Genomic DNA, 12,384 nt, shown 5'->3' on the forward strand with positions numbered 1-12,384 from the left:
ATAGGCCTCCCCAGAGCCCGAACATCAACATTATTGAAGCATCATTGAGGCAAAAGGCAGCCAGGATTCAAATAAAAGCTTTGAATGTCCTTTAAGAAGGCTGAAGAACTATTCCTGAAGACTATTTAAAGAAATTACAAAAAAAAAAGAGTTCAGGCTGTGTTGAGGAATGAAGGCACTCATACCAAATACCGACTTTCAAGTTTGCAAGAATGACTGTATTTCTATGTTTGCTCAAACATGCAATTATTTGTTGAAACATATGTACCCATTGCCAATTTTCCTAACAACATATAAAGAAATCAGCCGTGCCTTCAGACTTTTGCACAGTACTGTATCAGAAAGTGAATTTTTTTGCCAGGAAATTTCACTTTCTTGGCTTTTATTTTGAGTGCATTAACCCTTGACTTCAAGAGTAACGCACATCTTTCAGTAAAGACTTGCTTAAAACAGCACAGCACACGTTCTGTCCTGCTTGTTTTCTCTTAATAAACCAGCTAATACGGGCCTGTCGATCACCCCCTCTATCCTGTCTTTAAAAAAAAAAAAAAACTATAGATTGTTACTGTAGTCTTTGCATCACTGTTTCATGTGTCATGACTTCCAAGAAATTGGATTCTATCAAATGTGCTGCTTGGCACCAAATCATTATTTACACAGTATCTGCAAGCAAGATACTACAAGCAAGACCTCATGATTGACCACTTTTTTTTTTTTTTTTTTCCTGCCTCACAAGTGCATTCATAAGGAGTATACACTTCTCATGCTCTACGACTTGTATTCACTAAACGCAGTTAATCTCTGCCATTTCTATTGTGCCACCCGGCAGACATTATGTTATGATGTACAAATTGGAGCCTCTGGGCCTTTTTAGTTTTTAACAAGTTCTCTGGCTGAGGTAAAAGCAGACAGACTTTTGTCATGCTCAATAAATTTTCACATTTAGGTTGCATGTTACAGTCGTTCCCATGCTGTCAAATTAAAGCGAAGATTATTAGCGTCAGCACCTTGGATCCATTTCCTTTTATAAACTTGTTTTGTTTTGTTTTTTTCTAGCCCCCACAGGAGAGGCGGCTTGCATTCGTGCTGTTTTAAAGTGAGCAGTAATGGTATGGGAGTGCATGAAATGGCAGGAAATGTTTCAGGTCCATAAAGTTTAGGGTGAAAAGGAATAACAGGCAGCCGCAAAAGAGCAGGCTGTGTGGCCTGCTTGTGGTGGGTTATCTGTCAGAAATTATAAATATTATGTGAGCATACCCGTTTCTAGCACGAGCATTGCAGTCAGCCCTGTGAAGCGCTGAGCGCCAAGATCTTGACCAGTTGTTCTGTTGGCTTAACAAATGTGAGTGAGCACATAAACAGAGCGCAAAGAGAGCCTGTCGAGTAGCAGACTCCCATATGGACTCCCCATTTGTAAGAGCACTGGCTTGCTGTTTATAACTGCCGACCTAAATAATGTCGTACTTCTTGTTTTGTCCATTTAGACTGTTTATGAAGTTGTAGCCATAACCAAGTGTCATATGCATGGTGCCTGATAATTAGCAGGTAGCTCATTGTGTGCTCTCATCAAGACAAACCCACATTCAGTACTCCGCTGGTAGTTTATGTTGGGAGAAACCAGCCACTTACACACTGTGTGCTCTGTAGGCCGTGTAGACATATACTGTGTCTTTTAGAAACCACAGTTTCCTGGTTGGTATTTGGCAGCACATGGAGTAAAACATTAGCTACACTGGTTTTGATCCAAAACCCTAAAGCCCAGTGATAACAAAACGTCTGCAGGCAATGATGGAGTATTTTTTTTTTTTAATTTAATTCAGTTGATTGAAGTAGAGCTACACCTGTAATTAGGCTGAGATTGAGAGTGGCATTGCAGGCTGCACCTCCAAATCGCGCCTGGGGCCACATTAAGCTCATAAGCCTTGAAAAGCAGCTTCGTTGTGGCAATCTATTGTACGACTGTAACATTGCCGCCATGTTCCACCACCCCAAGGCACAATGCGTGCTGGTCATCTGAGTGTACGGATGTCAGTTTTGCTTGTGTCTGGCAGGATGTGTGTATACTCCAGGAAGCTCTTCATCCGGTTTCTGCTCGTATGCATTACAACGAGTGCCACTCACAGGCCAGAGGGAGCAGGCAGGAATCTGTAGGTTCACTCAATCCTGTTAATGTGGAACAGCATTTAATTAGATTCGCTCTACATCAGGCAGCTGCATCCGTGTCTGCAAAGCAACAACAGTCTGCATGACACTAAACGCTGATGTTAAGTGAGGATTGCTTTGAAAGGAGCTGTCGTAGCTAAATCTGCATTATAGCTACCACACAATTGCTGTGAGCGGGACAACTTTGTTTGGAATGTAGTTATGTGGGGATTATTGAGAATTATTAACAACTGAGAGAAACGATGTCAATCTGTGCTCAGATGTATGAATGCGTAGAATCAAATGTATAGCATCCACTCAGCATTTGGCTTTAACAGCTGGAAAACCACACAGTTCTTCTTTCCACCTCAGGTATTCATGTATGTGATTTTCTTTCTTTCTTTTTTTCCCCTCAGCCAAGATTCACAGGCTAGTAATAATAGTAAAAAAACTATTTTCACGTAAGGTGAGTGCCCCCCGGTGAACGACCTGATGTCATCTCTGTATTTCTTAATAAATGATAATCCGATGACCTTCGCGATTACTGTCTGTTCTTTTCTTAACTGGTATTTTTGTCATGAAACTTTGTCACATAGGCTAGAAACTGGATGGTGATCAGTTGGCAGCTACAGGTTCCTAGGAAAAAACATGCTAGCAGCAAATGGCTGCTAGCATGTTGATACGTTGGCATCTTTCTGGCAACTGTATCTGCAAACACTCACTCACACTGCAACTCCTCTCCAACCAGTTGTTAGCGAGTGTTTCCAGTCAAGGCGTCTTTCATGCAAACTATGGGCAACCATAGTAATGGGGGTTGGTTTTGTGTTTTTTTTTTTTTTTTTTTGTTAAATAGTTTAATCTATCAAAATTGGTCCATCCACATTTTGCCATATTAACTATTTTTCTCACATTAGACACAGAGAGATCAAATTTCAGCTTCTCACATGTGGAAAAACTGGAATGAACATTTGCTTGTTAAACTATTTTGATTAACACAACGGTTTTATATGAACACGGTCATCTTAGATCAGGGGTGGGCAACTCCAGGCCTCGAGGGCCGGTGTCCCTGCAGGTTTTAGATGTGTCCTTGAACCAACACAGCTGATTTAAATGGCTAAATTAGCTCCTGCAGTTCTCCAGAGGCCTGGTAACGAACTAATCATGTGATTCAGGTGTGTTGACCCAAGGTGAGATCTAAAACCTGCAGGACACCGGCCCTCGGGGCCTGGAATTGCCCACCCCTGTCTTAGATCGAGGTATGAAGCCATACTTTGTTGCCTTCAGAGAAACCTTTTGCTTTGAAAAGAATAAAGATGAGAACAATAACTGCAAGAGAGAGACTTTGCATTGCTTCAAATATCTATCACAGGATAGAAGTTTGCAAAGATGTCTGATTGCGGAAGTCAGTAGGTTGCTCCTTACTGTGGAAAAATTTCTGCCTTTGATTTAAGAAGGGGCAACGTCAGACCGAGGTGCTAAACGAAATGATAAATGTGACACAGATGCTTCCAGTTTCCAGTCTCTGCTGTTTTCTCTCCATGTCGCCGTTGTCAACTGTCTGTGTTAGTGGCCTAAAAGAAGAGGGACTGACGGCGTCCTGGCCAGAGAAAAAGGTTCAAATGACGTATTTAATTTGTGGAATTTTTGAGAGAAAACTACTCTCCAGCGTGGCAAAATCACGCTGGAGAGCAGAATCGGCATCACAATCCGATTTTCCACAGTGTGAAAAACAGGACAGACATAAGTACATATTGTTCAGCCCTCCTCACTTTCCGTTTTTTCTGTGTGTCGGAGAAAAGCATCTAAAATGTGGTGTGACTGGCTATTGTGCAGCACGCCACCTTTTTACCCTCTCTCCCTCATTCTCTGCCTCTCAGTGCATACTATTATAGTCCTTCATTTAGAGGAGAGAAGGCATGAATGGAGTACTGGAAAGGTGACGAGAGGACTGAGAGATAGAAATCAGGCTGGTTTTTATCTTCGTCGAGTTCCAGGCGCAGACGGCAGCAGGCTCCTGCTCCCCAGCAACCAGGAGAAAAAGGATGAAGGCTGTAATGTGGCAGCAGAGATTGATTCTCATCATAATCTGTTTCTCTATCAGCTCAGGCACACCGCATAGCTTTGCACAGAAGTGCTTTTCAAATAGACTTCCTTCCTCTTTTCATGCCATTGTGCTATGCAACCTCATCCTTCCAACCACATTGTCTCATTATTTCCAAATCTACCTTATTCCTATTTGAGCTGATCTGTTGTCTTGACGATTTTATCTCTGTTTGCAGTCACCATTGAATGTGTGAGAAGACTGTGGACTGGCTTATCACATTTGACAAAATATCGACTAAAAAAAACCCCAAATAACACACACATTGAGTCATCTGTAAACACCACATGTTGGGACTGAGAGTATGTGGAAAAAGTAACTTTTACCAGGCAGTGCAGTTGGAAATTGGATCATAGCAGAATCTGGTAAAATATATTTTTTCTCTTGAAATGAAACAGATGTATTTTTATACACGGCCTCTGACAGTCCAACTAAACTAAACATCTCAGTTTGCAGATGGTCGATGTGCCAGAAATGATGGATAAACAGTTTGAGTAGTTAAGAGGAAGCAATGGTTGAATATGAGGTGTGATTGAAACGTTCAGAGACTGCACCTACTAAAGCAAAAAAGTGGATCAGCCATCCCCTTGGTTCCCAGATCTCTTGTCACGCTTGAAAAACATCAGTTGAATTCTGCATCGCCATCTGTGATACATGCTGGATCTTCTGCGCTGTGCAGCGGCCCTTTCACTTATTTTGGAGAAGATCAGCATGTTGTAGGGAGCCAAATTCTGTGAGCAGGGTTGGTGGGGAGTGATGATTTTGTTGGTGCAAACCAAAAATGTGTGGTTTTTAATGGTGATCATGATGGGACACCGAGTTGACACTGCACAGATCAGGTCATGTGCATCAAATATTGCTATCGTTATACTCATTACATAATATATTACAGCTCAACTCTGGAGAACGAATTCACAGTGCAAAAGCATGTAAATGTCAGATAAAAATGATGAGACATCTCCTAACCTCCTAAGTTTTGGAGACTTCAGGCTCCTACCCTCGTAGTAGTAGTAGTAGTGCGCCATGTTGTAATAAATGCTGTTAAATTTGAGCTATAATGATAAACCACTTAACTATAAAGAACTGAATTATTGTGTCTTAAATGATGATAATAAGCAAGAGTTGCAGCCCTGATTTGATGCCCTACACTCCCCTCCTTTACCCCACTTAACTAACACACACACACACACACACACACACACACACACACACACACACACACACACACACACACACACACACAACCACCTTGTATGTTCTTAAAGGTTGCTTTGAGTATTCTTGTCTGCTTATGCTGGATCTGCAGGGATACACAGATGCAGACGAGCTGGGCGGGTCGGGCACCGGTGCTAACTGCTCCAGTGAGACACTAGTAGTAACAAGGAGGGCGGAGAGGGCGCTCTGCAAAAGTGGACCGGCTTAGAACAGCAGCGCCTTTTGTGTCTGCCCGTTTCTGACGGTTATTTATAAATCCAGTAAACCCACTGCACATTCCAGGCTGCCACAGGCACAAGGAGAGCTGCACCTCACCCATGTATGTCCTCTTTGTCTCTGCAGGCAGCTTGATCGTAGCTGTCAGGACCATGGGCGACGTTGCTTATTGCCCTGACGTCTGGTCTAACGAAGGTTACTGTGACAAAAAGGCTGTTGATTGATTTATCTCCCGCCTTTTTTTTTTTTTTTTTTTTTTTTTGTCCTGTAGAAATAAGATTCATTGCTGCCTTGTTTCTCTTTTTTTTTTTTTTTTTTTTTTTCTTGGCTGTTGCATTTTTATGGCCACTGCTTGTGGTCTTCCATGACTCATATTAATGGGAGGTGCCTCCTTCCTTGGCAAAGGATTGCTCACTTTAATGTTAGCCCATTACTGAAGTAGACTACTTTGAAAAGTGCAACTATTTCTTTCAGTCCAGATCTCTCGGGACTTCTTTTTCTGCATTTGTGGAAAACATTAATCACATTTCCCTGGACAGCTTTTCAAAACCAGAATGGGACAATAACGCTTTCAGGCTTTCAGGGATTTTAGACTTTTAGACTGTGGATAAGTCTCAGTAAATTAGAAACATTTTGTGTCTAATTTCTAGGTCATCTAGAATTTGCTAGTTGCTGATGAAGACATAACTCTACATTTCTTTTTTTCTTTTTCTTGTTTTGTACAGCAACATCTCAGGAGAGTCATTTAGTCAGAAGAAGTTTATCCTGTCCTTCCTCTTTTTCTTTTCTTTTTTTTTTTTTTTTTTTTTTTTTTTTTTTTTGTTGGGCTGCAGTAGTGTGCAGGTTTCCTGTAGTCAAGACCGGAGAACTGCTGGAGGAAATCCAAGTGCTAAAGGATACCCCGTCCCAACCCTCTGAACCTTTGAACCAGACGCCATTTTTCATCGATAGCAGAGGTCCTAGAGCTTACAAGCCCAAACATACAGCATGGTAACAGAAATGCTGTCATTAATTTCAGTTTTGGAATTGAGTGCATCACAAAGTGTTCTCCAAAAGATGCGGTTGATGTTGACTACAAGCAAGCACATAAAAGATTTGTTGCACAAGTAGTCATGTTGGCCATCTCTTCTTTTTTTTTTCTGTAAAAGAAACTAACAGATATTTGAAATACAAAGCTGTACTTTGTTTTGGGGTTTTTTTCTCTCTCTATGTTCCTGATTATTGGCAGGCTTTAAAACAGTTTTCTGTTCCTATAAATGTTAATCCTGAGTGCAAATCATGCTGAAGCACTCTGAGACCGACGTCTGCTTTGCTCTGCTGTGCAGCCTAAAAACACTGCAAATGAACCGTAGTCAAAAAAGGAGAGACTTCCTTTTCAGTAAAGGAAATTATGTCTCAGAAGGTCTCCAGCCATTGAAATATGGAGCTGAAGGTTTTAAATATATTTTTGAGTAGATCTAAAGTCAATACAAGTATAAATCATTGTGGGGTGAAAACGTGCAGCAGCCTGGGGCATTGGCTGAGAGGTTTGATCAAAGGTTTGTGGATAACATCAATGCAGACTGATGTTACCAGTTTCTTTCACATGAACCCATCACCTTGTTTAGTTGGACTGTCCCAACTTACAGGATGTTGCAACTTGAAGTGGTAATAGACAACTTCCCTTACACCCCTCTTTCCCACGCTGCAGCCAGAAACCAGGTTGCTTTCTGTTTTAAAACACCCACTCTGTGACCCACTCTGTGACCCAATCGTCTACTGTGACGTGGGATCTAAGAGGTGAGAAGCCAATTTTCTTTCTGGTGTAACCAGAATATCAAATAGTTTGTTTGTCCAGCAGTCAAATGCTATTAAGCAAAAACCACTGTCCCACCATGGAACTAGGTTTGAGATTACATTTCAGTCGTAACAATGGCTGTTTTGCACTTGACGCAGACCTGCATGCACTTTTGCTCAAATATAATTGGTCAATAAAACTCTATGGGCTCAAATTCTGGTCATAAATATTTCGTACTTGTAAATCAGACTGACCTAAGTTTGTAACCTTGTAAAGCAAAGTATCTGAAAATTTTATGTTTGTACATCCATAGATAAAAATTTGTGTGTGCGTATTGCTGTGTGTGGGTTTGTGTGTTTTTTTTTTTTTTTTTTTTTTTTTTTTTTTTTAAAAGATTTGTTAAATTTGGTCAATGTCATGTCAATCACAATCAGCTGAAAGGAAGAAAAATCTGGTCAAAATTTGTACTTGCAAGTTGAAACTCCCACGGAAACTTTTACATGTAGTGTTTCGCTTTGTATTCGTAAACAGTCTTTAACAAAAAAGATAATTACTAAAAAAAAAAAAAAAATTTAAAAAAAAGAGATGCAATTATTTTTTAGAAATATCTTTTTTATACAAACACAGATTCTTAGCTATGGATGTATAAACATAAAATTTTCAGATATTTGGTTCACAAGGTTACAGAACTCAGTTCACAACCGTGCAGTCTGATTTACAAGTGCAAAATATTTATGACCAGAATGTGAGCCCATAGAGCTCAACTACAAGGGGACTACAAACATCCCAGCTACTTCTGCTTGTCCTGCCTATTTTAGATATTCATAAACAGATCGTATAGAAACTATTATTGCGCTTTTAAAATAGGCAGGTTTTGTTTCCTGCTAATCTAGTACAAGGAATGTCAAAAGTACTTTTTAACCCACATGTCTCACAGCTTTCTCAGTCGAGTGAATATCTGTCTGAGGTGACAGAAACTGATCACTTGCCCTCTTTGTCTCCTTTGACAAAAGGACTTTCTGTTGCCGAGTAGAGTTTCTGCAGTTACTTCAGTTGTTCTACCATCAATTATTCCAGCTACTTGGGTAAAGTTACCAAAAACTAATGGAAAAAACAAAAGTTATGCCTTCTTGCTCTTCCATAATTGAGCTTGGAAAATAAAATGCCTGGACCTTTTTAAGTTTCGTGAAGACGTTTCACCTCTCGTCCAAGAGACTTTTTCAGGTCTTGTGAGCTAAGCTGGTCTAATTAGAACCGCATATAATGACCTCAAAGTTAATGTCGCAAGGAAAACCTGTACAACAGATTGCCATTAATGTAAAGTACTCCTATCATTGGTTAATGTCATTGACGTAGCTACTCGTGTTGCTGTCACTGCAAATGTTGTGCGTCTTTTCACATTCATGAATGGTCATTAATGCTTCATTCGCGACACAGTGGTACAGTAGTTAGCACTCAGTTCTGGGATTAAGTCTGCTGGCTGGCTGGAGCTTTTCTGTTTAGAGTTTGTATGTTCTTCTTGTGAAGGATTAGCAACATGTATGGGGTTTACGCCCTCATCTTGCTTCCTTTTACTATCTAAGATTGGTATGATGGGTGTTAACTGGACAACTGGCAGCTGCTCAGGAAAGGTAGAAGTTTGACCTTTTTTTTTTTTTTTTTTTTTTTCTTTGTGACTTTGCTTGTCTGCAGTTTCAATGTTACTCCCACATCGTGCTCAAACTGAGTTAACACATAAACAGTGCTACGTGTTGCAGAACTGTCACATCGCAATGTAACTTTCTTTTTGATAAGCTCTGATTTGCTGTAGTGGCTCATTAGGCTGACATTGTCCTTTATTCCCGCCTCTGCTGCAAGGACGATTCTTTTAACCAAACATTGCACAATGGCACAGTATATAATTGCCAGAGGCTTAAACTCTTCCAAGTTTTAAAGAGTGAAAATGTAAATGAATAATAGGGATGTGTTGGACTGAGTGTAGGATTTGTGCCTGAGGATTACATCATCTTGTCCAAAAAGCTCTTGAACTGCAGAAATAAGATATCAGAGGAGTCTGTTGGAAGCTGAGGCTTAGTGAGGGCTGGTGACCTCTGCCTGCATCTGTGGGAGGCCTCAGATCTGTGCTATCAGCTCTACAAGCTATCGGGCTTGTGGGGCTGAATTACAAACATACCGTCGAGCTCACTCTTTAGACTGATCCCGCTGCACGTTATTTTTTGATGGTGTGAAAGCGCTAAGCTCACAAGCCCGGACAGTTTGCTTTACGTCTGTGGAAATTGCTGACAAAACCAAATTTGTGGTGGTGTTTTCTTCTCAGTCTTTACAGGTGCGTACAAGACAAATCCCACTAAAGAGGCCTGTTAGCCTAAAAGATGGGAAGATGAAGAGTGGCGAGGTTGTGGAATATTTATCTTAGAAGTTCTTTCCTTGTTGAAGTTTAAAGGCTTAGAGGTGTCAGGGTGCATCAGGGCTTGGATGAAGCTAAGGCGTGGATGGCTGCCATTAAGGTCACCCTGTTCCAGGCGGCCTATTAAAAGGCTTGAACTTTGAACCTGTGCTATTCCCCGTCAGTCAGCCCTCCACTGCAGTGACATGACCCTGAAAATTGACACTAATGTCCCTTCTGTGTCAGTCTGTCTTTCTGTTCTTTCGCTCTTTCATCATCTCAGCTGTTTTCTGTTTGTTTAAAAACCCTCATGTTACCTTTTTGTGGTGCCCTTCATTATCTCAGCAGCTGTAACAGCAGACGACTTAAAAGTGCTTGCATGAGGGTTTAAACTGATTTTGAGTTGAAATTGGTACAATGCGTACCTCTTACATATAACAGCCAACTTTTTCTCCTTTTTAGATGTCGTTCCTTTTCATTATGTGAGCCTTTTCAGCTGCGTTTTTGTGAATGGGATAAATTCGTTAAAGGAAGGACGCACAATAATGTCATATAGTCACTGTACAGTCAGTCAGACCTGTTTATTGGTTTTTCATGGAAGGATTATCACTCAACACTTGGGTTGAAAGGAATATAGAACTACTTCCACATAATAGCTACTTGAGAGTGATCATATGATTTACTCATATTTACTCTAAAGCCTTTTGATTCTGCAACTAAACATTTTGTTTTCCTGCTTATTTTATCCCTTTATTTACAAGTGCATTTCTTATGTGATTATTTTCTTCTTTTTTAATCTGTAAGTAAAGCATTCACTGATCTGCAGATACGCGAAACATGTTTTGAGATGCACAATCCGTCGCTGTTAACATTTCATCACCTTCGTTTTCTCACATAACGTATGTTGATGGTAATTTAGTTGTGGGTGGGGATTCTTTTGAAATGTCGCTGTTGGTGTGTTCAGAGATGCGTCTGAGAGTTTGTGGTCGTTGTGCAGGACTTTGTTATGTAAGAAACCTCTACACACACATTATCCCTTTCAAGACATCTGCCTTTGATTTTCAAGTATCGTAACTTGTAGAGGTTCAAAGTTCATTGCTAGACATGAAAGGCAGCAGCTGTGGAGCTTTTGATCATATCCCGTTTCCAGGAGATGGATGGCTGGCTACTAAATTGAACTTGACATAAGTTTTTTTTTTTTTTTTTTTTTTGTATTTTATTTCATTTTATTTTGGGTAACTGCCTTTTTCCAAATGCGAGATGATGTTTTGAAACTCAGCCGAGAAGCCAATATGGACAAATCTGTATAAAAAAAAAAAAACAAACAAACACAAAAAAGCAAAAGCAAAGCAACCAGAAAATTGTCATTTAAAAACTGAGAAAACTCCATCTGTTGATGATCATGTGATGAGAGTAGTATAGCAGGAAACAAGTTCAATAAACTTTAAAATGAGCTCTGAGTTGATTAACTCTGTGATGAGAACAGCTGATCAGATTAAGTTAGATCTACTCTGAGTATGTTCACCTTGAGCTAGATATGCATGGACAGGAAACCATGAGTCACCATGGCAACGGGTAAATGAAGAGTAGAGCCTTCATTCAGATCTGGTAGATTTCCATTAGATTGAGGAATATGAACACGTCATGTCAGACGAGCCATTATAATTAGCTACATTCTGGTCATGATTCAGTCAAAGTTTCAAAGTGCCGACAGCATTTAATAACTGAATTTGAGTCTATGAATGCATTTCAGCGTCAAATGTTCAGAACTCCTATCTGTAGCTGCTTTGACAGCAACTTTGTGAATGAGGAAATGAAGGAAGGAAATGAGTGTTCAGGTGCAGCTGGAGGGGAGGAGTCAGACGGAGAGTTTGCTGAAGAAAACCTGCCAGCAAGCAGGTTAAGTTTGATCTGTTACCACGGTTACTGACTTGGTTGAAAGTACCTGGAAGAGAAAAGTCTGCGTTTCCCTCATCACAGGGTTAACAAACTCTGAGGTTTTCTCTTTAGCTGAACCTGGTTCCTGGAATAGAGCTCGTGTTTAAACATCACCAAACCATCTACAGACTTTGAGGCTTCAGGCCTTTGAAAGAAAACCCTGACTATTCTATTGTTTTGTTGTTGTTTTTTTCTTTACTTCTCATTATGATATTAGAGCCCAGTTATGCTCCCCTGAAGGGGACAGAAATGTGTCTTTATGTTATAGACTATGAAAACCATGTGCAGTGTGTAGTTTGCAGAGTGCAGAAAACTGGCTCTGCTTTTCTGACCTGACAGTTCCTGTGTGACAGTTCCTGTGGTTACATTAGGATCCTGTGAAGACCAGGCAACACATTCCTCCTCCTGACTGAACACAGAGTGAGTTCAGGACATATTAACACCTGATAGAAATCAACCTGCCCCTTCAGCACTTAGCTGTTCCATCAAATTCCTACAGGTGAAACTAGAGGGCTTGTGGGGATAGGTTAATTGAATAATCCAAATTGCCCATAGGTGTGAATGCAGGAGTGAATGTGAGCGCGAATGGTTGTCTGTCTCTGTGTGTTA

General features: G+C 40.5%; 1 protein-coding gene across 4 annotated transcripts in view; it reads left to right on the plus strand.

Annotated features, from left to right (window-relative positions):
- Positions 1-12,384, plus strand: part of nxn (nucleoredoxin) — a 70,711-nt gene that overhangs the window by 28,731 nt on the left and 29,596 nt on the right. Inside the window, exon 1 of one of the 4 annotated variants that reach the window (XM_040008946.1) lies at positions 3,345-3,886. The exons of the other annotated variants lie outside the window; for them this stretch is intronic. Within the exon in view, the coding sequence (XP_039864880.1) occupies positions 3,627-3,886 (260 nt within the window). The 5' untranslated portion in view covers positions 3,345-3,626. Of the gene's footprint in view, positions 1-3,344; positions 3,887-12,384 lie in introns of those variants that run through there. 4 annotated transcript variants of the gene reach the window in all.

The sequence above is a fragment of the Simochromis diagramma genome, unplaced genomic scaffold, assembly GCF_900408965.1.
Source record: "Simochromis diagramma unplaced genomic scaffold, fSimDia1.1 OVJJ01000344.1, whole genome shotgun sequence".
NCBI classification, from domain to species: domain Eukaryota; kingdom Metazoa; phylum Chordata; class Actinopteri; order Cichliformes; family Cichlidae; genus Simochromis; species Simochromis diagramma.